The 26,449-nt window shown below is 48.5% G+C and overlaps 9 protein-coding genes across 9 annotated transcripts; 4 read left to right on the top strand and 5 right to left on the bottom strand.

Annotated features, from left to right (window-relative positions):
* Positions 1 to 1,116: 1,116 nt before the first annotated feature.
* cp6 (putative carboxypeptidase S1) lies at positions 1,117 to 2,767 on the top strand (the record flags this gene model as incomplete). Its single annotated transcript, XM_022533851.1, has 5 exons — positions 1,117 to 1,373; positions 1,430 to 1,760; positions 1,814 to 2,330; positions 2,378 to 2,644; positions 2,703 to 2,767. The coding sequence occupies 5 exons, from the start codon at positions 1,117 to 1,119 to the stop codon at positions 2,765 to 2,767; spliced, it is 1,437 nt and encodes a 478-aa protein (XP_022388195.1).
* Positions 2,768 to 4,577: 1,810 nt separating this feature from the next.
* Positions 4,578 to 5,107, top strand: ABOM_006721 (uncharacterized protein; the record flags this gene model as incomplete). Its single annotated transcript, XM_022533850.1, has 2 exons — positions 4,578 to 4,647; positions 4,710 to 5,107. 2 exons carry the CDS (start codon positions 4,578 to 4,580, stop codon positions 5,105 to 5,107), a joined length of 468 nt encoding a protein of 155 aa, XP_022388194.1.
* Positions 5,108 to 6,033: 926 nt separating this feature from the next.
* ABOM_006720 (plasma membrane ammonium transporter (Ato3)) lies at positions 6,034 to 7,145 on the bottom strand (the record flags this gene model as incomplete). Its single annotated transcript, XM_022533849.1, has 4 exons — positions 6,034 to 6,195; positions 6,253 to 6,428; positions 6,486 to 6,763; positions 6,820 to 7,145. Coding segments are annotated over 4 exons (942 nt in total), but the record flags the coding sequence as incomplete, so codon positions are not given.
* Positions 7,146 to 11,035: 3,890 nt separating this feature from the next.
* ABOM_006719 (efflux pump antibiotic resistance protein) lies at positions 11,036 to 12,871 on the bottom strand (the record flags this gene model as incomplete). Its single annotated transcript, XM_022533848.1, has 1 exon — positions 11,036 to 12,871. The coding sequence occupies one exon, from the start codon at positions 12,869 to 12,871 to the stop codon at positions 11,036 to 11,038; it is 1,836 nt and encodes a 611-aa protein (XP_022388221.1).
* A 1,083-nt stretch (positions 12,872 to 13,954) lies between these two features.
* Positions 13,955 to 16,387, bottom strand: ABOM_006718 (phosphoketolase family protein; the record flags this gene model as incomplete). The annotated part of the gene is made up of 1 exon (XM_022533847.1): positions 13,955 to 16,387. One exon carries the CDS (start codon positions 16,385 to 16,387, stop codon positions 13,955 to 13,957), a length of 2,433 nt encoding a protein of 810 aa, XP_022388212.1.
* A 1,841-nt stretch (positions 16,388 to 18,228) lies between these two features.
* Positions 18,229 to 19,254, top strand: ABOM_006717 (TatD family hydrolase; the record flags this gene model as incomplete). The annotated part of the gene is made up of 2 exons (XM_022533846.1): positions 18,229 to 18,270; positions 18,337 to 19,254. 2 exons carry the CDS (start codon positions 18,229 to 18,231, stop codon positions 19,252 to 19,254), a joined length of 960 nt encoding a protein of 319 aa, XP_022388215.1.
* Positions 19,255 to 19,878: 624 nt separating this feature from the next.
* ABOM_006716 (methyltransferase) lies at positions 19,879 to 21,349 on the bottom strand (the record flags this gene model as incomplete). The annotated part of the gene is made up of 4 exons (XM_022533845.1): positions 19,879 to 20,286; positions 20,340 to 20,966; positions 21,026 to 21,088; positions 21,140 to 21,349. The coding sequence occupies 4 exons, from the start codon at positions 21,347 to 21,349 to the stop codon at positions 19,879 to 19,881; spliced, it is 1,308 nt and encodes a 435-aa protein (XP_022388216.1).
* A 721-nt stretch (positions 21,350 to 22,070) lies between these two features.
* On the top strand, positions 22,071 to 23,108 carry ABOM_006715 (putative zinc metalloproteinase; the record flags this gene model as incomplete). The annotated part of the gene is made up of 1 exon (XM_022533844.1): positions 22,071 to 23,108. The coding sequence occupies one exon, from the start codon at positions 22,071 to 22,073 to the stop codon at positions 23,106 to 23,108; it is 1,038 nt and encodes a 345-aa protein (XP_022388213.1).
* A 148-nt stretch (positions 23,109 to 23,256) lies between these two features.
* ABOM_006714 (thiolase family protein) lies at positions 23,257 to 26,362 on the bottom strand (the record flags this gene model as incomplete). The annotated part of the gene is made up of 6 exons (XM_022533843.1): positions 23,257 to 23,684; positions 23,734 to 24,307; positions 24,359 to 24,539; positions 24,588 to 24,671; positions 25,254 to 26,199; positions 26,341 to 26,362. 6 exons carry the CDS (start codon positions 26,360 to 26,362, stop codon positions 23,257 to 23,259), a joined length of 2,235 nt encoding a protein of 744 aa, XP_022388214.1.
* Positions 26,363 to 26,449: the final 87 nt, after the last annotated feature.

Below are 26,449 nucleotides of genomic sequence, written 5' to 3'. Positions count from 1 at the left end.
GACTTGGACACTGCCCACGTGTTTTCAGCGAAACAGTCACGAGTTGTGCCCTTCGTTCAAGTGAGGAATATGCAGTGGAATCGTCAGGACTTATACTACTACTAGTATTAAATTAACTCCCTTGCTGCAGGTGGACTTATTGAGTAACACCACCACCGGACATCGCCATGTAGCCTCCAGTTTCTCAAACAATGAAATCCAAGGATGATAAGCCAACTGTGGGATTGTCAAATGTTCCTCGGGGTTGGGTTTCATTTTCAAGGTATCCCATGACACCAATCTCCGGCTGGGTCTGGTGCCAGGTACCCGATTGAGTACTCTGTTGCGCTGGATGTTCAAGAATCGTGTCGAGAACCTTGTGAGCATCCCATGACGAAGACTGACAGCACCGTTACCCCACCTGAACATGTTCATACCCTTCTTAAACTGAGAGATCTAGGAGTGAGTCGCGAAGATACGTCCATTTATCGAGTAATAGGACACTCTGAATAATGTTCAGCAGGAATGCTTTTGTCCGCGATGCCGCAGGTGAACGAGTACCACACCAACTGATTTATCTGCATGTACTGTCGATATCGTCATACATCAGAGGAATTGCAGAAGGCTCCATATTAAAGAGGAACGATTAAGGTCGGACCCCCGACGGCTTGACTGGAGATCTACAGGGGACTAAATCAATTACAGGGGAGATGGGTTGTCCACTCGGATGAGGGCTTTCAAGAACTCCACCAGAATCGGCAGCAACATTGCCCCTTTGGGAAATGTCCCCAGGAACAAGCCGCCGGTGATCGTAGCAGAGTAGCTTATGTTAGCTACTCGAAGGCCACGATGTAACATGGCCATGCACCTTTCTTATCCAACTGGATTGAAGCTTTAAGCCAAGGATTGATCTTCACCCGTTAGGCAACCTTCGACGGAACTTCGGTCGGTTGATAGTGATGTCTCGTTCCCCTCTTCTGTCGCATGCAAGCCGTGAAGCATCTGAGCGTCGCCTCCCATGTATATAAAGTGAGACCATCCCAGGTCTAAAATCCTCCTTCCAGTGTGACGAGAGAAAACTAACCACCAACCTCCTCGTTTGTTGGTTTCCCAAGTGCTCTTATTCTGCTTGCTAGAATGTGGTTCTCAAGCACCGCGTGGTTGCTGCCATTGGCACTTGCAGGAAGCGTTCAGGCGTTGCCGAAAGGTGCTAAGATTGGCACAACAGCGTCGCACGTCAGGAAAGGCGGAGTGACTTACAACGTCTTTGAACATGCTCCCACTGGCGCCAGGTTGGAATATGTCAACAACTCTGGTATTTGTGAGACCACCAAAGGCGTGAATCAGTACAGCGGCTACTTAAGTGTCGGAGAGAATCAGAATATGTTCTTTTGGTATGGGCTCCCCTGATCCTTATCCCAGTTGTACGAGGCATCTGACGGATTATTAGGTTCTTCGAGAGCCGTAACAACCCGCAAAATGCACCTCTCTCTGCCTGGTTCAACGGTGGCCCCGGCTGCTCTTCCATGATCGGATTGTTCCAGGAAAATGGACCCTGCCACTTCGTCAACGGCGAGGAGACTCCATCTTTGAATGAACATAGCTGGAACAACTTTGCCAATATGCTCTACATTGACCAGCCTATCGGGGTAGGCTTTTCGTATGGAGACAACCCCGTTAATAGCACGTGGACTGCTGCTCCATACGTTTGGAAGTTCCTCCAGGCCTTCTATGAGCATTTTCCACAGTACGAAAGCCGCGACTTTGGCATTTTCACCGAGGTGAGAAATTCAATTAATGTACGGCGCGTGGGCACTGATGCTGACTGAGCAAGTCATATGGCGGTCACTATGGCCCTGGCTTCGCTTCCTATATTCTGGATCAGAATAAGGCTATCGAATCGGGCAGTCAACAAGGAGAAAAAGTCAACTTGGTTGCTCTGGGAATAAACAATGGCATGTTCGACTCAACACTCCAAGAGAAGGCTTACATCACGTTTGCATACAACAACACCTACAGACAACTCATTGATGAGTCGTTGAAAGACAAGCTTCTGGAGGCTTACGAGTCTGAATGCCGTCCAGCGGTTCAGAAATGCCAGCAAACTCAAACCGACGAGGACTGCCAGAACGCTGGCTCGGTGTGCGGAGAGACAGTCGAGGGTCCCATCATGCAAGCCGGTGGTGACTTTAATGTCTATGATATACGAGAGCCATCCGACGATCCCAACCCGCCATCGACATACTCCACGTACATCACAAGGCCCGACGTAGTGAAGGCAATCGGTGCGAGGTCGGATTACCAGGAATGCGCGAATGCGCCCGGCCGGAAATTCGGTGCTACCGGAGACGGTCAGTATCTCGATTCTGCTTCTGGCTGCAGGATCTAACTTGAGTAGAATACCGTTCAACCCTCCCAGACTTGTCTGAGGTCATCAAGGCAGGAGTCAACGTTCTTGTCTGGGCAGGCACGGCAGACTATATCTGCAACGTCGATGGAAGCATTGCTGTGGCAAACGCAGTTGATTTCCCCGGACACGACGAATTCCAGGGCAAGGCCCTTGAGGCCTACAAGGTCAACGGAAAGGAAACTGGACAGTTCAAGTCTGTCGACAACTTCCATCTCCTGACGGTAGCCGATGCGGGGCACGAAGTTCCCTACTACCGTAAGTACACAGCGTTTACCTTTTCCCATAACCCGATATAAATTGCTAATGAGTGCAGAGCCGGAAACCGCCCTTCAGGCCTTTACCCAGATCCTGCAGAAGAAGCCGCTTGCCTCCACATAAAAGCTGCAAATTGAGGCATTAGCCTTATGCAAGGTATCATAAACCAACCTCAGTCGTGACGGATTCAAAATCGGACTTAGTAGGGGCCACCAGATAATATGTGAAACTATATTGCACTTACTTCTTGAGATCAAGTGCCCAAGCCGGCCATGTAATTGCATATACTCATGTTATTGTATTGTAAATAAGGATACAGGCGACAGCTTCTGTTGCAAAGAATCGTGAACACATTTGCATATCTGCTACTATTGGTCTATGACTGAGTATAAAAGCGAAGTAATTCCTCCTATCCGATGGAATGGATAAAAGTCTGATCTACGTTTGTATATGGCAATTTAAGGCTTGGTTGCCTAAGCCTACCATGCATAATAATTCATGGACTAGCGAAGGGAAAGATTACAGGATACCTCATAACTATCATGTGGCACTAGCATAAGCCTTGCTTTTCCATAGCATTTCCTACTTTATCAATATATCGCAACAGCTTACCATTGAACAGCGGTAGTCAGCCCTTGTCGGCAACAGTCCTTCATTATTTATGCTAAAAGAGATAAATATGGCTTTTATTGCTTTTACGATGGGCAACTCGATGCGTACTCTTAATAAATCCGGCGCCTCATCGTATTTATAAACTATACAAGCTACATGTCACATTGAGCCAAGCTCAATTAGGCTTACTTCTGATCAGCACAAGACATTCTCAATTCATACCAAGGGATAACTATATTCCCTTGAATGGCGAAGTAAGTCATGACTTTATGGGTTCCGGTTTCGGGCTTTATATGTGCTCACAATCACTCCACAGAGCATCCGAGGAGAATTATGTTGTTTACATTATCAGTTGCTTCAAAATTACCGCTGGCTCCTGGCTCCTTTGCCCAGTCCATAATATAGAAGTGGAGCTGAGCTACGTACACCAGCGCATGAAAGTAAAACATTACGGAAACTATATGCCAAAGTAATTTGGCAAATGCTATACCTGCCCGCCATAATGGCTATATTTGGCTTGTTCTTCATGCAAGCCCCTTGTTCAATGCCAGGAGTCGATGGACACTCTCGAACGAACAGGCCAAGGCTACAACACGAGGTGGCAATGCGGTGGCTATCTGCACATGTCCAAACCCCGAGTGTGCCCTGACTCCCAGTTTGTATGTGTCGCGAAGGCCAATGGTGTGCATTTTGGTAGTATGTCGATTAGTCCACACTGAAGACTTGGTTCAGGAATGATTGGAGTTCGGATTCTTTTACAATTGACTCAAGTTGTTAGCCTCCAAAACAAGACAAATTATCGCTGCAGCTAACCGACTGCGGTGGCGCTAATACGACGGGTGCAGAAATCACACGATATATGAGTCTGTTCTCTATCACCGATCGAGAAGATGCTATATTTAGACTACTCCCCAAAGCTCAGCGACATCGCCTTTACCATCATTTGCGAAACGATTATTGAGGGCTCGGCTCCTGGGCAGGGCCTATACGAGTGAGACATTTCGATCCGAGATGCCCGAGACAGACACACGGGGTAATGATCGCCCGTTAATTGATGTGCCAAGTCCAGGAGAAACCCACATCGTCTCCTCGTCAAGAAGTCCCCTGAGACATAACCAATTAACCCTTTGCCCCCAACGTCTGATGTCATGAGAGCAGTCTCCAGCTGGACGCGAGGCTTGTCCCGGATTTTGTTTCCTTAATTTTGGGGATGCGGCCCCAGAAGTATAAATCGACTGGCACTCCCCTCCTAAAATTGACCAACTCACCCAGACTCTATCACGAAGAGAAAGCCCATTAACTCTCAGTGTCGCTGCCAAAAATGAAGATCTCTGCTGCCATTTCCACTGCCCTCCTGGCCGTTAGTGCCGCTGCGTTCGACAAGAACCAACGTGAGTGATCATGTTATCGTTCCATCTCACTTCCCAACCAGGATAACTAAGATGAAGTATAGCTTGGGGCAAACGCGACTACAACTGTGTCAACGTCTTCCAGGGCATCCCCGACAACTCGACTGTCGCTCCCGGCGCCGAGATCAACATCAAGTTCGACCGCAAGTCCAAGACCTGCGAGTCTCTGGTCAATTACAAAGGCTCGAATTATACCCTCTACCTCTACAACAACCCTGTTAGAAACCTGGACACTATCAAGTTCGACAAGGAAATTCCGATTAGGCAGCACGACATCCCCGAGAAGGATGGTGCTGTCACGATCGCCATCCCGTCTCAGGAGAAGCTCGGCACCGTTGCGGACGACAGTGTTTGGTATCTCCGTCTCTCCACTAGTTTGAACGATGCCCCACAGATGCCTACTCTCTTCAATGCCGCCGGTCCTTTCGCTATTCGTGCTTAAATGTCGATGGCAGTAGTGTGCGCCACCGCAATAAACGGTTGACATGGGGATGGAGGGCTATTTTGACATATACCCTTGAATTAGCGTATTTCTTGCCGCAAATGCTTGACATTCCTTGACAGCCACTTTCAATACAGGCAGATATACATGTTAATATTCTACATCTTAGAGCCCCGCCGCTGGGCTTTTGTTCTGATTTGTGTCCATAGCTTAATTGAATGTATACTTTGGAGTACATAACAGGGCTGCCTTGACCATGTGATAATCTTGTGCTCTTCCGTAAAATTCAAACATAGATTGCTTTTCCAACAGATCAGCAGATCACATACGGACTAGAACCCCGTATAACCAGCACGATATTGAAGAACCGGCTCAACCTCAAGTTCCGCGCTGACGTTCTTTTTTGCTCATATCCATGTGCTCCTAGCTCCTCCCCTGAACTTTATAAGTAAAGAAACTCATAATTAAACTATCAAGAGCCCAGTATCGGCCTTCGCCATGTGTGTAGTTCGAAGGAAAAGCCTCCCGCCTTTTGAAGGCCAACCAGCCGAAGATAAGTACAGCCCTCGAGTTTACAAAACTAATTGAGATCACTTGTGACGGATAAAGTGAGCAATAATCAGAATGATCATATACAATGGACGCCCGGGCATGTGGGCAGCCCTAAGCAATTTCCTAGTATCCACTATTGCTACGGCTACATATGTTCATTGCTTATTACACATAGCCTTCAGAGGCCAATACATATACACCTATGTGAAAGGACGTGAAAGAACAAACTTGAATCGTGAGAGTAACACGCCAGCGCTGTGGTTTCTCGACAATTCCAGTATATTCAATGGTATCTCATACTCCTGAGCTCGACGCCCCCCGCCGAGAGTTGTATCACTCATATCCCTGAATTTTCACACCAAAGACGCTCCGAGCTACTCCTCCGCCCGCATCTGGATCTTCTGACTTCTTCCCAGTATTACCGTGCTCAAATCACCCACCGGTATCGCAATGGGAAAGTCCACTGCTTCCAACATTTGCGCGATGAAGATATGCCAGATTGGTATGACTAGAGCGAGACTGAATGCACCTGCCGCCTGCACATAGAGTATGTTAGTGTGAGAGATGGGGGAGGAGGAGCGAATGAAACACACCATTTGAAGTCGAGAAGCAAGAGCGATCTCTCCCAGCGCCAGCTGGAAGTAGGTGGCTGCGAATAAAGAAAATGTGATAACAAGGAGGAACAGAGCGGTGAAAAGGCAGATGTTAGTTCGGATTGAACAGATTGTGTATACGAAGGTGAGAATCGTCAAGGCGATGTAGTAAAACCCTAATGGTATAACTGGTTAGTGACGCTACAGCTTCCACAGAATGTTAGCGATGGTACACACCGAGAGTAGCGTGATATGATGGAGTTTGCATTCCCTCCAGTGCATTGCCAGTTGGTGAGTAGTGAAGCCCTGTTGCAAATAGGGGCATGAGGCCGGTCCCTTGTACGATCCAAAATGTGCCTTCTTGAAGTCAGTTGTGGGCAGCCGCAGGACTAGAAACCTGCGATACGCACCGTAGGTAAAGAACAAAGCGCATGAAAATGTGTTCCCGATAATCCACTCTCCAATACCGCCCAAAAGTTGTATCAGTCCACCAAAGAAGATGAACACGGGCCTGTGTCGCTGTGAGCCTCCAGAGAGAAGTAGTAACACAGACTGTCATGTACTCACAATATTGCGGCGCCATTCTCGCCACTTCCCCTGATGCCCATTGTTATAAAGGCGTTTGGGGTGGCAGCTACCAGAAACCCGATAAGTGATATTGGAGTAGGGTTGCCTACTTGCTTACGCAAGTCACCTTTTACCGAGGGATGCTTGGGGCTCAGATATAGCTTTTCGAATACATCGCGGGAGACAGGAAGAAAGACACTCTCGGCTGTTCGAATTGGCCGAAGAGTGTCGATGTCATGCTTCTCACTAATATCACCGCTGGACATGATTAGGGATGTGGCACGGGCAGTGACTAGATCTTGGGGATTGCTGTAGTTCAAGCAATTCTAGGCCTACCGTGAAGCTATATATACCTGGATTGTCCATCAACTTACCCCATATTTCTTGGTTTAGGCTACATCATCATCTAACATCTCTGTATGGCTAATGCCGACCTTCATGCCGATCTAGTCAACAAGGATCCGCTTTATGCGGGTATCGCGGAGAGAAATGCGGGGATAGCTCAATTTTGAGCTGTATTCGAAGCATTTTAATGGATGAGAGCTGAATTAGAGTTATCGATAGTTGAACCTTCCCCACGTTCAGGGTAAGCTGCAGCAGGGGACATAAATCCTGCCATGCGTTCTTGATACAGGGGGCCACAGGCGGCATTTCGTGAAGCCAAATAAGCCCAATCCATCCATCCATCCATCCACGAATGCACGAGTGATTGCTTGCTGTTGCAAAAGAGCCCGTACATTGTCTTAACTCACAGCGCATTCGAGATCTGGAGCAAGTGGCAAAAGGGAGAGCGGGATCGATCCGCATTTTTCAGTAGGATACATTTCATGGTGGCAAGTTGCCTCGGCCTTCCAGGAATCGACTATCAAGTGAAGCGCCAATGGTTACATGTTGGTTCTCCATACTCAGCTCCATATGCCCGAGAGCTTAATTGTCAGTAGTTTGGGCACGGTCCTTTGCCATCTGTTCTCTCATAAGCCTGGATGCTCGACTAAGCCCCTCAATCCCCTCTACCTGCCATTTGAAAAACTCAATTTGAAGCCTCAAGTCATGTACTTCCCGAAAGTCCTACCCGCTCGCATCTAGCAACTTCGGGTTCGGTTAATGCGGGACTCATAGATGTCACTACTACTTAGAATCCTAAGAGATCCCGCCTAACCCTAAAATAAGATATATCATCCCACCGAACGTTTCAACCACACAATGTAATTGATATATCCCTATTTAAGAGTGTACTGGAATGGAGGCAATAAGCGGCGTCGCTATCAGCAGGAATCAGGGCCATCCTCTAGCGGGACTTTTCAAAAGTAATTTGGTCTGTTCAGCAACAAGCAGCGCACAGACCGACAAGAAGTACACTAGCTAGATTATAGTAACCACTAAGCGTATGTTCTTTAACCTTGAAGCTTAACCTTGTTCTTATTACAGCAGGAGTGGAAGTTCTTTTAAGAACTTCCGCTGTAGTTTCCGCCATAGCGGGTTCCCAGCGGAATGAGAGCGGAATATAACGGGGTTAGCGGTTCGATTTGCGGGTCGGATATGTCGATGAGTGAAGTACACCGCGCTGGTTGCTGCCCATCAAAATACTAGAAATATAGATACAGCCAGAGCTTCTAAGGTGGTGACGTGTCATTTTCTTGTAATTCTAGATGGCCAGTACGCCGACTAGCAGTGGGATTAGTGTGGGGGATGTTTCGCACATAGTTTTGAGGAGATTGGCAGCTTCTCGTGCGGGTACAAAGCTACGTTCGAACCTGTAGTCTAGACTCTTCTCCAACTAGGCCATGGGCCATGCGCATAGACATCTGCAGCATTTGTGCGTCCCACGTATAACCGTGGAATAGACTTGGGACCCGCTTTCCCCCCCAGCCCTACATGGTAAACCAGTCTTGCTGAGCCGCGATCCAATAACCGATAAGCCGAGGTTAGGCAGTATGACGGTTATTATGCAGAATAAGTGCCACCCCGATGGGCAGAGTATGCCATTTTAACCCACGTTTAGCCTCGCTTCACTATTGATGTTCGTCTGTCTCAGCCGAAACTCGGTCCGCTTGTAACCGGTGATGGCAGAGCATCAGAGTTCGGGATATATGCGCTAAGCTGAGGGTCTGCTGAGATTATGCGGTTGTTCTTGGTCTACCGCTTCTCTGTACCTCTACCAGGAAGATTCTTGGTCATCCTGGAATTACACGATGAACAGACGAGACAGAGGCCAGGAAGCAGCGCTCTTGATCACATGTTATAGTAACAATTTTGAAACGCAGTCTACGGTGAAAATATCTGTAGGATGATGACCTTGGCTGTAGTGGTTAGTGAGTATGAGAATAATGAATGAGGAGGGAGCAGAGTAAAAGCAAGAAGAGACCCGAGCCAGACTCCAACGAAGACAGCAAAGCCATGACTTCGCAGTGTCGAACAGCGAGAAACGGCTTTTAGGTCTGTACTTGTTAAGCCAATCAACACTTTGATGAAAGCGCAATGGAAACAGAGCAATATAGCTTGTACTCGAGTGATTTTTTCTTGAATTGGTATGTAAATTTCTATATGACCTCTTTTTCATTCATACCCTGAAACACAAGACGCCAACGCACTGCCACTCCACCCACTACACAACATACCGATGATTACTGAGTAGACCAACAATGAATAGGATATGGTCAGCTAGAGGGAAAGACTATTTGCTTAAATAGAATAAAAGGGTTCAGCACCTGAAAAGTGAGTCGGCAGCAGAAATTAAAGATTAGTAGATGTCATATGTCAGATAGGATACCCGAAACATGGAGAAGCTCTTGATGAATCCCGGTTGTAGAGAAGGGAGATATATGAAGCACAGTAAAGATCACACCACTGGAAGATGATTTATAAACAGCCATCAATGGGCCAGGGAGTGCTGAAGTAAATATAATAATCGGGGTGCTTGAATTGCAGATTACAGATGAACAAGACGTGGTAACACAGTATTTAGGAGAATGGCACCGAGTAATACTCTAGACTAGCTACTTGTCATTTGATTCACTGTAATGATCTCTTATATTCATACCTATGATATTAGGCGAAATTCTTCTTCAGACGAAAGGATGGTGTGGAGAGCAAGACTAAGTCATCAGGCCTAAGATAAGCCCAATAAGATTAACCGTAATACAAGATGACCAAACCTAACTAATAGAAACGGTTCATTTACCTCCGACATAGTACGCCTATACAAAGCTATATTGAAGGTTTTGATGATACATCTGTTCCTCATCATTCTCGTAATAAATTAAGCTTCTCGGATAGGTCTTGCCAACCAAAGTTTACGGCAATAGCAACACATTGTTCGCTGTACATAAGGGAATACATTCCAGCGTATAATTCTATGCACTGCTATCACGTATGGCGCAGTAATCCGTAAAACACATGGAGGTTAGGATTCGATAGGGATATCCAAAATCGGTAATTCCGACCTCGGGATGCCGAGGAAGGAAAACATACCGCGATCAATGTTCGGCGTACTAGAATATTCGCAGGGAGTAGAATACCCGCGTTCTACACATTATTAGCCTCTGCTTTTTTCCGTCTTTAGAGTACTGTGTACTCCGGATGCTGTTTACTAATGCCGAGTTCGACCACTCGGGTATTTCCGAGAGGAAACGTGAATTCGTGGATTAGCGGTCAGGAATTAACCGTCAGCTGGAGGTTGTTCTGAGACTGAGAGGGCCAAGATTTTACCTAGCGTGTGAAGAATCTTCCCTTAGCTTGGTGTTAATTTTTTTTATTGTTTTTCTTTGCACTTTTCGGTGGTGCTAATGGCAGTCTATGCATATACTAAAGTTTGGGCAAGGCAGGGAAATTTATATACTCTTACTTCTATATAAGTACTTCTACTCCATAGTTCTAGTCTGCCTAATTAACCAGAGCTTAGATATCTACTATAAGATCATGTAATGTTGGAAATGGGATATTATTGAGGCTTATTATATACATTTTTAAATAATGATATATTTTAAATCCTATTTATAGTTGACTTTTGAAATAACTGAGCTCGAATAATTGCAAGCACCAAATGAGTCTACCATTAGTTGGCTTCTAGTGGCAGAATTATAGACTAGTAATTGAAAAGTAACTTGTCGTACCTGTCGTGAAGTCAAGATCTATAGCATGGGGATATATCGTATACTGTAAAAGCAGCGAAGAAAAGCAACAATTTTATGCAGGGGAAGCTGGGCCGTAACAAATATCAAGTGACATGCTCCTTTTCCTCTTCCTTTGGAATTCTCACCCAGACCACAGTTACCAGCGCAGCTAGTAACTGGCATGCCAACGCAAACCACCAAATGGCCCGAAGTCCAGTCAGGCCTACATCCCCATCTGGACTCGGATCGACTTTAGTTCCAATCGCGTCGGCAATGCTTGTGATAATCGCCGAGGAGAGGTTCTGGTTTGTGACTAATAGACTGGCTGCACTTCCTTGATAGGATCGAGGAACATTGCTCGTGATGAAGATGGAGGCAGCGGCGAAAGCCATATCTGGTCCGAACGTCACAAGGGCTACGCCGGGAAGAGATAAGGCCCAGTAAGTCGTATTTGGAGTTTGCGGAAGAAAGAAAGCCGGTCCGAGGGTGAATGCAAACATGGATACTATATAAATATAATGACCGGGAACCAGATGCAGGATGCGGCTGACGATGAAAGTGGCGATGATGCCGACAATCGCATTAGGGATGTGGTATAGTGCCACGGCAATAGGAGTCGCATGTTGAATTCTCAACCAAAACTGAATGGCATAGAACTGCCATGCGCCGAAAAATGAACCGAATCCTAAGAAGTAGGCAACCATAAGGGGAGTAAAGCCTTTCGTCCGCCACAGACGACTGGGAATCAATGGCCGCGCCACATATCGTTCCGCGACGAACAGACAAATAAGAAAAACAATGCCTAGTGCCACTAGCACGCACGTATAGACCGACCATTTAGTGACTGACCCTTGGGTTAAACCGAACAGGAGACAGACGCAGCCAGCAATGGCAAACAGGGCTCCAATATAATCGAACTGGCGCAGAGTGGGTGCTTCTGCGCCTTCCACGTCGGCAACTGGGCGGAGAGGAGGAATCGAGAAGAATGCAGCGACAGCACACAAACCAGTGATAATGGCATTCACACCGAAGATCCAGGGAAGGTTTCCGTGGAGAAGACCACCTTCTATGGCCCCCAAACTGAATCCTAACGGCGCTGTAGCGCTGATAGCAGCAAAGACACGGTTCTTGCGTATACCAGGGCTATAGAGGCGTCCAAGAACGCTCATTGAGCCGGAAACCAAAACACCAATAGCCAGTCCTTGCATTGCTCTTACAATGAAAAACAAAACCTCTCGTGACGGATCAAGGGAAAAGGCGCCGACCACGTTCCAAATAGTAAGCCATGCAAATGCGCCCACGATCGCACGCCGAGGTGGGGTCAAATCCAGTAGAGAGCCCGATACAACAACTGACACCCCGTTGGAGCAAGCGTAGGCCCCTACGAGCCATGGGAGCGAGGTATTTCCGATTCCCAGAGCTTTCTTCAGCTGCAACTGCACCACCAACATGTTTCCAAGCAAGAATGAAAATAGCATTAGACCTGCCGAGCAGACGAGGACGAGAACGATCTCTGCTGTAAAGCTTGGTATTTCGGTAGGACGTCCTTGCGATGGCTTTGGGGGTGGCGATGCCGACTCATCTGCCATATCACGGCCACGGATGGCGGATGGTCGCCGGTTATGCAACCCATCAACCGCTGCTGCTCGACCTCTCCTCTCTTCTAATTCAAATTCATCTCCACTCTCAGCTGCCTGAGTAATCGTTGTCGGTAGCTTTTTCAGCAGGTCCTCGTTATTGACAGGCTTGGGTCCCAGGAGAGGATCCGGGGTCTGCGCGCCCGTGGCAGGAGTTGAGGCCGTTCTGTTATTATACGAGAACGAGGACCTGGTGGACAGCGGAGCAGAATCGAAGCCATCGTTGCGAATGGTAGCAACCGTTGGAGCATTTACGTCGTCGACCGGCGTCGAGTTAGGTTCTTGATGTTGCCCTGGTTGCATCTTGACAACTACACCTCTGCGAGGTGGATGCCAATAGTGATTCGGTTTCTTTTTTTTTTTCTTTTTTCCAAGTAATGTTCGGTAGAAATGAAATTAACTTGCGATCTAACTAACAAAGACTGAGACGAGCAGCTTTCCCTTGTGCAGTATAAGAAATTTCCGGCAATCTACAAAGTATCGCTACCGTAGCTGAGCGACGATGGGCTATATATGTTACTATCGGAAACCAGAATCCAGGGCATATGATAAAGCACCACAAATTGTCGTGGCAAAGGTACAAAGGATCCACAAACCGATAAGATTTTGAAGATTTTTGCATGGCGCGGTGGATCATCGGCCATGATCCACTACGCCCTTACTGAGGGCTTGCGCGTATAGCATTTGCCCGACTTTGAGGGTAGGTGGGTCGGCCGATCCATTCAAAATCATGGCGTGGATCACGTCAATTGTGAATTCCGAAGACTTGTCCAAGCACATCGCTCGACCCAGGTAGATTATGGAGCTTGACAACGCAGCTGAGCGGTCAGATACGGCTGGTGTTAATATAGACCTTGACTTCTAACTCGGACCTAAACTGCATGGGCATTGCCTAAATAGGCAGTAACCCTATTGCTTAGTCGAATTTGATATCAGCCGGCGGGGCCTTGGGCATCATCAGCCCTGGATAAATTGAATTTTGCCATTGGAATTACCCGATGGCATTATACTGTTCCTACCTTCCAGAACTCTATTCAGGATTGAGATTGTCGTATAGGACCTTGACCTACTTATCGAACTTCGAATATGAAACGATCTGGAATTTGCGTGGTTGGGTTTCCTGCATAGCAGACGATCATCGACATCCTACATATGCAACCGCTGACGATCATCTGCCCCTTAAATTCACACTGCACATGAACGCAGGTTATCCGACATGGTTTCATTCTTGCTTCAGGAACGCGTACGCTGCTTATCAAAACAATAGTCCCAGCAGGATCCAAAAATATCACTGACTATTCCCGTCACCCCCCTTCTCCCCATGACTTCAGTATCCTTGATATCCTTATATTTGCTCCCACCCTTTCCTGAATGTCTTCATGATTTTTATGCCTTCTTAGGGTATTTCCAGTTTCGGATGTATTCTGCATCTAAACCATTGTCATATGCCACTTGCTTAGCAGCGAGTTGCTGATTGATCAACTTTTCTCGGACATGAGACGCCGTGTTGCCGAGGGATCCTACACGGTCAATGGCATCGATAGCAAGACTGTAGCGGTCGGTCTGGTTCCGGACGGCTAGTTCGAACGGAGTATCGATATTGCCCTTTTCCCTGTACCCTCTCACATGCAGGTTCTGTTGTCCTGGTCGCTTGTAGGTTAGACGGTGTATGAGCCAAGGGTACGAATGGAAGTTGAAGATGATCGGCTTATTGTCGGTAAACACAGCCTTCCATTGTCGGTCGGGCATGCCATGCGGGTGGTCTTTCTCGTTGATGAGCCGGAACAAATCGACTACGTTGACAAAGCGGACCTTGAGTTGGGGAAGATGTTCGTTTAACAACGCCGTTGCGGCGAGAGCCTCGTGGGTGGGCACATCTCCACATGCAGCCATCACAACATCGGGCTCTTGGCCTTGATCATTGCTAGCCCAGTCCCATATCCCAAGGCCTTTGGTGCAGTGTTCAATGGCTTCATCCATACTTAGAAATTGGATGTGTTCTTGCTTGTCAGCCACAACCACATTAACGTAGTTGACACTACTGAAACAGTGATCCATAACTGAGAGAAGCGTGTTCCCGTCGGGTGGCAGATAAATTCGAACCACCTCCGGGCTCTTGTTTGCAACAACATCCAGGAACCCAGGATCCTGATGGGTGAAGCCATTGTGGTCCTGTCTCCAGACGGTCGCAGTCAGGAGGATATTGAGAGACGCAACCTTTGCACGCCATTCCACTTCTAAGCACTTTTCAATCCATTTGCAGTGCTGATTGACCATCGAATCGATGACATGGATGAAAGGCTCGTAGCTGTTTAGTATACCATGACGACCAGAAAGCACATAGCCCTCCAGCCAACCTTCACAGGTATGTTCACTGAGCATCTCCATTACCCGACCTTCAAAGGCCAGGTTTCCTCCGTCTTTGTCTTCTTCAAAGTAGTCCCCCAGCCAAACCTTCTTGCCAGCTTTGTAGATCTCTGCAAGCTTGTTTGACTCTGTTTCGTCCGGACCAAACACACGAAAGGTGGTCATGTTTTCTTTGACCACATCCCTCAGATACTTTGACATATTTGTCATGCTCCCGCGTACAGAAACGCCGGGGTCAATGTCTTTGAGAGCATAGTCCCGGAAATCCGGCAGTTGGAGAGGCCTGCGAAGTATACCGCCGTTACCGACAGGGTTAGCACTCATACGAGAATTGCCTGAGGGCGCGAGCGCTTTCAGCTCTGCAACGAGCTTGCCATCTTTGTCAAAAAGCTCCTCGGGCTTGTAACTCTTCATCCACGTCTCAAGTAGCTTCAGGTGGGCAGGGTTCGTCAGGACATCAGTTATCGGGATTTGATGAGAGCGCCAAAAGCCCTCAAGCAGCTTTCCGTCAATCTCTCTTGGAGCCGACCACCCTTTGGGACTCCGGAGAACAATCATCGGCCAGCGGGGTCGGAATGGCTTCTTTGACTCCCTTGCTTGCTTTTGAATTTTTTTGATCTCTACAACGCAGTGTTCCAGTGTAGCTGCCATTGCTTGGTGCATGGTTTCTCTTTCATTGCCTTCCACAAAATAAGGTGTCCATCCATAGCCCACAAACAACGCCTTCAGCTCTTCGTGGCTGATGCGAGCAAGGACGGTTGGGTTATTTATTTTGTATCCGTTGAGATGGAGTACAGGAAGGACGGCTCCGTCTGTACATGGGTTGAGGAATTTAGTGCTATGCCAACTAGTCGCAAGTGGTCCGGTTTCCGACTCTCCATCCCCGACCATTGTCAAGGTAATGAGGTTGGGATGGTCAAAGACACTTCCAAAGGCATGAGAAATCGAGTATCCCAATTCACCACCTTCGTGAATAGATCCCGGCGTCTCTGGGGTCGCATGCGAACCAATGCCCCCCGGAAATGAGAACTGTTTAAAGAATCTCTGCATACCCTTCTCATCTTGGGACTTGTCCGGATACACTTCGGAGTAGACTCCCTCTAGATATGACTGAGAGAGAACAGCAGGGGCACCATGGCCAGGACCGGAAACGAATAGGACATCCAGATTATATTTTTTGATCAGGCGGTTCATGTGAAGCCAGGTGAAGGACTGGCCGGCATCCGATCCCCAGTGACCGAGTAGCCGGGCTTTGAGGTGCTCGACCTTTAGGGGTTCCTTAAGCAGGACATTGTCTCGCATATAGAGCATACCCAAGCATAGATACATACTTGCTCGGAAGTATGCGTCCATTTTGCGGGCTTCATCTGCATCCAGGGGCTGCCCCTTGATGGTGGAGCGAGTAGCTCCATACGCGCTGATGTTATCCTCAGATTCGCTGCTGGGAGCCATTATGAGATATGACAAAGCTATTAGACTTGAAAATATCTTGAAGTTTGATTAAATTAAAATGATGATATATATCGGAAGCTGCTAGTGTCGAGTTCGCAGGTTAGAGAAGTCAATCCTCCAAAGGTGCTCCCAGCATGAACTCAAAATCAGATTTGGATTTATAGCCTCTGTATTTAAATCCATGACAGGCAATAAGATAGCTGATGAGGGTACCCTGACGTAGCCTTGCTTTGTTGCGTGGTTTCGGAAGTCCAGGATATGGAACGGAGTCGATGACGTCCGGCTTACCATCCGGAAAGCTTCCAGACCCAACCCAGTACCATGGACAACAATAACCTGTTTTTTCTACATAGGTACGTATTACGGAGTAAATCTGTCTTATTTTATTCTCCTGCGCTAGTAATTGACTTTCTGATGGGGCTAGCTTCGGCGCTGGATTCCCAGCTAGAGGCAGCGAATGACAGCGAAGATCAATGCACCAACCTAGCTTCTCAAAAGGCACCCTCAGTGGGCAAAGAAGCCTAAATACTGGGAGCTTAGAGCCCTAGCTAGTGCCACGTCTTTCCAGGAATGAGATACATCACCTCTTCCAAGCGGTACATACGCATGCTATACTCTTGACTTGAGGTATGAACGATATTACAATACAGAGCTCAAAAGGATCTGTTACGATATGATTGCTGCACGAGATTCCTTCAAAATATCGGGCAGAGCTTATTCATCTCGGAATGATATTCTATATTTTCTACTCTGGTTATGGAGTGTTGAGCTCTGAAAGGGTTGATAAGTGTCTGGAGACGTTCTCATAAATCTCCAATCTAACGTTAGTCCGGGTAACTGTACCCGAGATCCTCTATCCGCAGCATTCAAACTCAAGCTATCAAAGGATCGCCTTCTTTAAACATCAATCTCCCCGGGTGAATGCAAGGCTTCATACTAAAGACATACACCATTGCAGATTCAGTCATTACCTATCATTCCCTAACCAAAATGACCGGTCCAACGAGATAAATGGCGTTTGACGCCTACCGTGCTTGGGAGCTACCTGGAGCTGCCCTCTGCTTTCCATCGCAACGAAGACGTTCAAACGGTTAACAAAGGTGGTTTTGATATCTAATTTCGCAGACGTGAAGCTAAATTGTTGGGAATAGCTGAAAAAGGAATTCCATCTGAAGGATCTCCTCCCTCACACAATACGACTTGACTTGCCTTGGGAACACATCTTGGATTAAATTCAAACCTCAATTTGGCCATTGCTCATACATCTTTATGAGCGCTAAACACCTCTCAAGATATTTCAAAAAACAGCGACAACTTCTCAGCCATCTAGCCTGGAAATCCGCTCTTGTCCTAGCTTGAGCGGCGAGAGAAGTAGGATGGTGAATGACTCGAGTCTTACATGGTTATTCGCTCATATACAGTAATACCGTTCTAACCCTACTACAGTTTTGCCATCATGCGAGCGGATTCACAAGAGTACATGTTTCTACTACTTTGCCGCCATTTCCATGCCATATGGGTCGAACTCGGGTACGTGTACCCGAGTCGGAAAAAATTATCTCGCGCTGGAAAGGAACAGTATATATGGCATCTACTGCCCGAATTAGGGAATGAATCATGTATATCTCTTGTTTAATTCCAGGATTTCTCTGAATATCAGTCAACGGTATCAATTGATGCGTCACCTGTGGTCGCGCACTGTCTATCATAAAGGTCATCATAGTTCAACCCCCTGGGCATCAATTTTGGCGGTTTACTAACGGAAAGTGTTCAGTTGCCAGGCAAGGGCTTTAAATTCAGCGACGCAGGACACATATTCCAGGCTCTCAATCAAAAAGAAAATGACCCTATCAGCACCGACGTCGTCCTTGCGTTTTGCGGATGTGAGTATCTGAATCCTACTTTCAAGAATCACCAAACGCCCGAGGACTTGCTCACCACCCAAACAGGTCGCCGTTACATACACTGCAGACCAATTCCAAGGCATCTATAGAGGCAAACAGTACCACGAATCAGACTTCGCAGAGGTCCTTAAACGTGCCAAAGAGTATGATTGCGACAAGATCATGCTCACTACCATGACCCTTCCAGGAGCTCATGAGAACGTGAAAGTTGTGAATGAATTTCCGGACATGTGCACCATGACACTAGGTGTGCATCCGTACCATGCGAGTGAGATATACGTCGAAAACGACGGAAGCGAGTATCTTCAAAACCTTCGCAAGCTTGGAGAAACCCTTCGAGCCGAGAACCCGTCACCACTGGTAGCCTTCGGGGAAATTGGACTTGATTATGAGTATCTGGACCGTGCCGACAAAGCGACCCAGCAACGTGCTTTCCGCGATCAGCTGGAGCTGGCCATCGAATTTCAATTACCTCTTTTTCTACACGTGCGCGAGTCGTGTGCCGATTTCATCTCGATTATCCGACCTTACCTGCCCAAGTTGCCGCGCGGCGGGTTAGTGCATTCGTTCGCTGGGTCGAAGGAGGAGATGTTGCAGTTGGTTGAGCTGGGCTTTGATATCAGTGTCAATGGTGTTTGTTTCCGCACTGAAGAGCAGCTGGAGATGGTCCGCCATATCCCCTTGGACAAACTGCAGCTGGAGACCGATGCTCCGTGGTGTGAGATTCAAAGCAATGACGAGAAAATCGCCCCATATCTCGCCAATGCAAGGCCTCTACCTCCATCTCGCAAGCACAACAAGTTTATCCTGGGGCAAATGGTCAAGACGAGAAATGAAAGCTGCACGATTGAACGTATTGCTCTGGTTGTGGCAGGCTTGAAAGGTATCTCACTAGAGGAGGTCTCACGCGCGGCGTGGAATAACAGTGTTAGAATGTTTGGCTTAGGGGTACAGGGTCAGTGACCTGGAGATAATCTTGTTTAGATTCACTATAGAGTATCGAGTACATAGAGATTTATGCGCACATATAGACATGACATTCACGTTCGAGCAGACGCCGTGCCTTTACATGTACAGTATCTCGATATATCTCGATATATGACGTCTAATCCAGATTGTGGTTCTTTGAGAGTGTAAATGGTATACCCTCGAGAATGCAGACGGAGGAAGTAGCACAAAGTAGATGAAACACACTGGGCTTGTGAATCCTGAGAGGCACACTACGCTGCAGCCGTTTGGGAATAAACTGTTTATGTATCTAGTATCTAGTATCTAGCATCTAGTGTCTAGTACCATAACTACACAGTCGCACGCTCTAGTCTGTTGGAGAGATAGCAAAAGAGACACTCACCAACCTGTTATGGGGTGCTAGTAACTCGAACATCCATGCTGAGCGGCATGTACTGCCCGAGGCACCCAGGCTCCTGGCCCCCTGAGTATAAACCAACCCCTCTTCCCCTTCCTTTCGATCCTCATCCTTCACAAGGCCTCCTCTCTATCTTTTTTCTCCCTGACTCTAACTCCGGCTCCAATGGCTAGCACAGCAACCCGTCTGTTCGATCGCCAGCTTAAGAACTCTTCCTAATATTATTGCAACATCTCCCCAAGAGTCTCATTGTACTCAAAACCCAACTCCGGTGTCTTCGCCGCAACAACGATATAATTACCCAACAGCCTCAAGCGGAATCCCGCCTCGCAGTAGATGAAATAATACAACCATTTCCGACGGAATGCTTCGACGTTTTGATCGGACGCATCAGGCTGTGCAGCCCGGAACGCCGCCTCGATAATCGCCCAGTTCCGGAGGAAGTTGTCTCTCCAGGCACAAAGTGTCTTGCCATAATGCGGTCCAATGTTCATAACTGAGGTAACTTCCAACTGACCATTTGATCCATTGTGTACCGCGCCCAGGAGAGAATTGATAGTTGGGAGATAACCCCCAGGGAAGATATATCGGTCGATAAAGGTCGGTACGTTAGATTTGGACCGGCGCATCTGAAGGTGGTGCGTTAGAGCCAGGAAGACCGAATTCGAAATAGACGACTAACCTCGTTCGTCATGGTAATGCCGTCAATGACCATAACACCATGACTGGGATGAAGCAGAGAGCAGATGACACGGAAATACTCGTCTAGATATTCTGCGCCGACGTGCTCGAACATCCCAATCGAGATTACACGATCGTAGTACCCTCCATTACTTTCAGGCCCAGTTGCGGATCGATAGTCCTGAAGAAGGATTCGAACACGTTCCTCCAGCCCGGCTTCTTCTACCCGTTTCTCTGCAACTCTCTTTTGATTATCGGATAGAGTCAGTGCTGTTACTCGACACCCTGTCGTGTGAGCGGCTGTGATGGCTACATCTCCCCATCCGCAACCGATTTCGAGAATGTGTTGATCTGCTGATATCTGGGCTTTCTGGAGTAGGCGCTGGACCTTTCGCTTTTGCGCTGCCTCTAAGACCTCGGTGGGATCCCCGCTCCAGTGGGCACAAGAGTAGTTCATGTCTGGGGAAAGAAAGTTTGCAAACAGGTCCTCCGAATCATCGTAGTGGGACGAAATGTAACGGCGGGCGTTTTGGGGATCATTTGAGGGTTGCAAGAACATTGTTATTTGGGGAACAATCTGCATGAAAAAGTTTCCGGTGCCAAGCTGAGATTTGTTTTTAATATAGATCTGCTTTTACGTTGGTATCCGAATGGTACGAGATTGGCATAATAGGGGATATAGCATACATCCAGCAGCCCACTGAGATCATCGCAATCTACCTCCTGATACATATATGCTTCCGCAAACCCCTAGACGACATTCAGCAATATACGGTTACGTCTTCTGTTTCGATCACCCACGAGGTCAAAACATGCGCAGATTCTTCTCCACGCATTAGGGTCATGCACGACGACAGTGATAGCCGGTTCATTTCCATCTCCAAATTCATTGATTTGATACGGCTCCTTGTACTTGGAGATGAGCTTCAGGTGTCCACTGGAAATATTCCGAAGTGCGAGAAGAACTAGTTGCTGAGCGCAGTTGCCCACGAAATGAGATACTCCGAGCATGCCTAGTCACCTTCATAGCAAGCATAGAAAAGTCTATCCTTGGTCACTGTTACCTGGCAATTACCACGTACTTATATATGCTGTCTCTCCTTGCATCCTGGGCGCTAAATTCTTACCGCATGACAGCAAATGGGGTTTCTGATATCGTATGCATGTGTACCGCACGCCTACACTCGATTCTTCTTGTGCCTTAAATGACCATATTACACCCAGTACCATCATTCAATACTGAAATGTAGAGGAAATGATTGCCTCGAGAGGACGTACGAGCTTAGGCCCCTTATTTCAGCTAGCCATTAACACACACACATTCCTTCCCACGGCGCAAGAGCATTGTGTCTCAAACTGTCACTTATGAGACCGCATTGTGAGAGACTAATCGTCTCTACAGCATTACAAAGAGGGAGACGTAATATGTCAGAAATGAGGTATCGGCTGGCACCTCAGGGCTCCAGCCCGATTGCCTCATATGACCTTTTCCGGTATAGCGGGCCAGCTCCGCAACGAGGTCTGCACTAGTCCCAAACCGGCAGGCTTCGATAAGAATCCGCGGAATTAATAATCCCAGCACTGCTGACTCAAAGTCTGTATAACTCGTAAGTAACTATATATACTCACCATTTCCATATAAAGCAATGCGCCGATAACCCCCCTCTACTCACGCTACGATCACTACCCTACCGACCAGACAGGGGACATATCAGCATCCAGCCCACACAAAATGGCAGACACAGATGATCTCACGTTAACAATCCACCACCAAAGCAAACCCCACGCCCTCACCCTCCCTTCCACCTCGACGCTCGAAGACCTTTCCAACACAATAGCCACAGCCCTCCACATCCCCCCGGAAACGCAAAAGCTCCTCATATCTCCCAAACCCGGCATGCAGAAGGCCCCATTCCCACCCACCCCCCTAACAACGATCCTGCCGCTTAGCTCCCCAAAATTCAAAATCACCCTCCTCGGCACCCCCACAAAAGCCATCGAGACCCTGCACGCGCAATCCGAGGAAACCGTACGCCGCGCCTCAGCGCGCGCCTCGGCCTTCGCAGCAGCCGCGAAGAATAAACCAGCCCGGACGGCTGGTAGTGGTGGCGTCCATACGCTCTCCGATTCGAGTAGCTCGTACACGTTCCACCGGCTCCTGCCGTTGTCGTACTTGCCTCGTCCGGAACGGTCGCTGGAGTTCTTGAAGCGGCTGCGCGACGACCCCGGGATCAGGGCTGCGATGGCTAAGCATCAGTTCTCGGTGCCGGTATTGACGGAGATGAATCCTGCGGAGCATACGACGATGGAATCGCGGACGCTAGGGCTGAATCGGAATAAGGGGGAGGTGATTGAGTTGCGGCTGCGTACGGATGCGTACGATGGGTATCGCGATTATCGGACTATACGGAAGACGCTGTGTCATGAGCTGGCGCATTGTGTGCATAGTGACCATGATCGCGCGTTTTGGGACCTGACGGCGCAGATCGAGAAGGAGGTGGAGAGGGCGGATTGGAAGCATGGAGGAAATAGACTGACTGGGCAGGACTTTTATGTGCCGGAGGATTGGGAGGCGGAGAAGGATATGGAGATTGTTGATGAGTGTGGCTGGACTGGGGGCGAGTTTGTGCTGGGTGGGTTGAGGGAGGATGAGGTAGGGATAAGGGCTGGGGCGCACGGTGCTGAGGGAAGGAGAGAGATGTTAGCCAGAGCTGCGGAGGAGAGGATGAGGAAGAAGAGAGACGATGAGGGTAGAGAGGGTGGTAATTGATGCGGTTTGGGTTGAATCTGTGTATATCTATTCCTAATATTCTTATACATGACCTAATGATAATGAAGACATGACTGCATTAAAGCTATTTCCTATATTCGTTTTATATAACTTGCACCAGATACAGGATGGTTAGTATGTGACTTGTTTACACCTGTTCGTTGACGAACAATCCCGCCATGCCCTGTCCGGTACCAATGCACATACTCGTGACCAGCACCTTCTTCTTAGTCCGTCTTGCCTCGCTAAGAACTGTGCAGATCTGGCGGGCACCCGTGGCGCCCAGGGGATGGCCGAGTGCAATGGCACCGCCGCGGGGATTGACCTTGGCATGATCCAAGCCAAGGTTCTGCAAACAGTAAACAGCCATGGAGGCGAAGGCCTCGTTGATCTCGTAGATATCGATATCATCCTTGTTCAAGTTGAACTTGGAGAGCAACTTGGGGATAGCAGCGGTAGGGCCGATACCCATGACGCGAGGGGGAACGCCAGCAACAGTAGCACCACAGAACTTAGCCAGGATAGGCTGGTTCAGTTCGATAGCCCTGGAGCGACGCATGAGGAGGATCGCGGCAGCTTCATCATATTAGCATCTAAGCATAGTATCGAGCGTGAAGGAACTCACCGCCGTCAGTCACTTGGCTGGAGTTGCCACCAGTGCTGCGGTTGCCGAACTTGGGGAAAGCCGGTCGGATCTTGCCGAGAGACTCGGCCGTCGTTCCATACCGGATACCCTCATCCTTGGTCAGAGTAACCTGCTTGACCTCGCCGGTCTTGGGGTCCTTCACCTTGGTGGTGATGGGGACGATCTCATCATCGAACCAACCAGCCTTCTGGGCCTCTTCCGCGCGGCGGTATGACTCAGCGGCATACTTGTCCTGAACCTCACGACTGATGTTGAAGTCCGATCCGACGTTCTCGGATGTCTGGCCCATGGGCTGCAAGCAGTCGGCAGACTCCTGGTTCTTAAGGACCTCCTCGCTGAAAGGACGGACTGGCTCACCGCCAGCAGACATCAACTCGGCACCAAGGGCGATACCGACATCGATCTGGCCCAATGTGATCTGGTTGGCAATGTCCTGAACAGCCTTGAGGCCGGAGGAGCAGAACCGGTTGACGGACGATGCGCCGGATGTGTTGGGGATGCCGGCCGCAAGGGAGGCCGCACGGAGGAGATAGGGGGCCTTGCCGTCATTGACCTTTGCATTGTCAGCATGAACCCTCTCTTTGGCCGAGGTAGGAAAACGTACATTACCCAAGCAGACATCCTCAACCAGAGCAGGGTCGATCTTGGACTTGTCTACAACTTCCTTCAACAAGGAGTAGACGATGTGGTCCAACTCTGTGTCCTTGAATCCACCCTTGCCGGCCTTAGTCAAAGGAGTACGCAGAGCAAGTGTAATGACTACATCGTCTGGGTTTTTCTGGGTGCTGCGCAAGTCAGTAGAGCTCTCCCATGTGATGCGGACGGCAACCTACATGGCGGAAAGGCCAGTGTTTCCTCCCTTGAGGTGGCTGAGAATGGAATTCAAGCGATCCGTAGCCATGGTGTATGTTATGTATCTATCCAGACCGCGTTAGCAGTCCCACAATTTGAAGCTCGACGCAGAGGCAGTAATGGAAGCAACACCGGACAGCCAACTCATTCGGTAGCAGCGATATGTACCTATGCGGGGAAGGACAGTGGTCTAGGCCGCTGCATCTGTGAAAGGGGATTGGAAGTACACAGCAACACTTACCAAGTTATTATTAACTCCGGTGAGAGAAAGTAGAGGAATTGCAGAGGGACAAAGAGTGGTGATATAGAAAGAAAGGAGGAGAGCGAGGCCGACCTTTGCCAGCAGCAACCGAGGAAGAGCCGAGGCTCATTTTGCTTTCCCCATATTAAGCAGACTAAGATCGATCCGACCATTAAATCATTAATAATCGCCAAGCTCCTTGGATTGGTTTTTAATCTGCAACTAAACTAAAGTGATGGATGGAAGCTTGGACTAAATTTAAATTCTACAAAGCCATGTGAAATTGCAGCAGAATCAGCAAAAATCGAAAGAACTCCGAGACACCTGTCCCGTCCATACCGCGCCATCCTCCAAGCAAGCCCGTCCAATATCGGAATTATTCTATATAAATCTCCCACATGCCTACAAGCGATTTTGCAAATCCTCATTGCTGACTACGCTGCCCACCTCCGACCAGCTGGCTGGGGTGGCGACTCCCTGCGTCGACCGTCCATGGTCACTCAACGTGCCATCTGACCATTCGTCCGCAGCGGACTCATAAATCTGACTGAAGCTACCAGCCGTTGACGGCGTAGACGGTCGTTCGTGGTGTTCGGCGCCAGTAGAATCCAAGTCCGACAGATCGGAAAACGGTGATCTCAAATCGCGACCAGTCTCATTCGTCGAAGGACCCGGATGAGCAAAAAGTATTTCAGAATAACCCTCAGTATGACTCGACGACCGTGAAAGGGGCCGCTCGACCTCCTCGGTAGGATTCAGTGTGGATGTTGAGAAGTCCATACCTGATGTCTCGGAAGTAGGTGTGTAGTCAATAAGCGTCGCAGAAGCTGCAGCCGCACCTACAGCTGCTGGTATCGCCACTTGCAAGTTCTGCCTCGTTAGAGCAGCACCAGGAGTCTGCGTTTCGGCCATAGGAGTCGGAGAAGCATTATGTTTACCGCGCTGAGTAGCCTGTGATGCTGTCATCTCTACGGCGGTAGAGCTACCTAGTCCTCGAGAAGGCTCTGGGCTCTCGGTCCGAAGTAAACAGCCATGGTCATCAACAAGCGCATCGAACGATCCTGCCGGAGCACTTTCCCTTCTTTTCCGGTGTTCCTCGAGCATGGAACGTCGTCGTTGGAGCTCTTCCCTTGCTATCCGCCTACGCTCTTCAGCTTCCGGGCCCAGCTCTTCAGTCATAGATATGTCTTGCCTCGTAGGTGAGGCAGAGGTTCGAGGGTGGATCTCATCGCCGAGATTATGCAATGCGACGGCAATCTTGCGTCGCGAAGTGTTGACCCATTCTCGGAACTGAGGTGATTCATAAACTGCAATGCCCGCAGCAACAAGGGCTGAAACAGTGATAATTATTCCTACCAACGTGAGGGAGCGTTAGCTATCCAGCTTTGACCATGCAGACCCCTATCAACCATCAACTGATAAGCACACCGCCCGGCTGAGCCGGCCAACGAGCTCGTAGGATATAGATAAAGAGAAAAGAGAGGTAAACTTACCTTTCGCAACCGGTGTTGGCATCTTGACCTCCCGTGGTCAAATTGTTGTCGTTTCCCTCCTCTAACCGACCATGTCAGGCAGCCAAGTAAAAGGAAGGCGATGTGAGCG

The sequence above is a fragment of the Aspergillus bombycis genome, assembly GCF_001792695.1.
Source record: "Aspergillus bombycis strain NRRL26010 chromosome Unknown contig00054, whole genome shotgun sequence".
NCBI classification, from domain to species: Eukaryota; Fungi; Ascomycota; class Eurotiomycetes; order Eurotiales; family Aspergillaceae; genus Aspergillus; species Aspergillus bombycis.
This window is presented reverse-complemented; position numbering and strand designations above follow the sequence as displayed.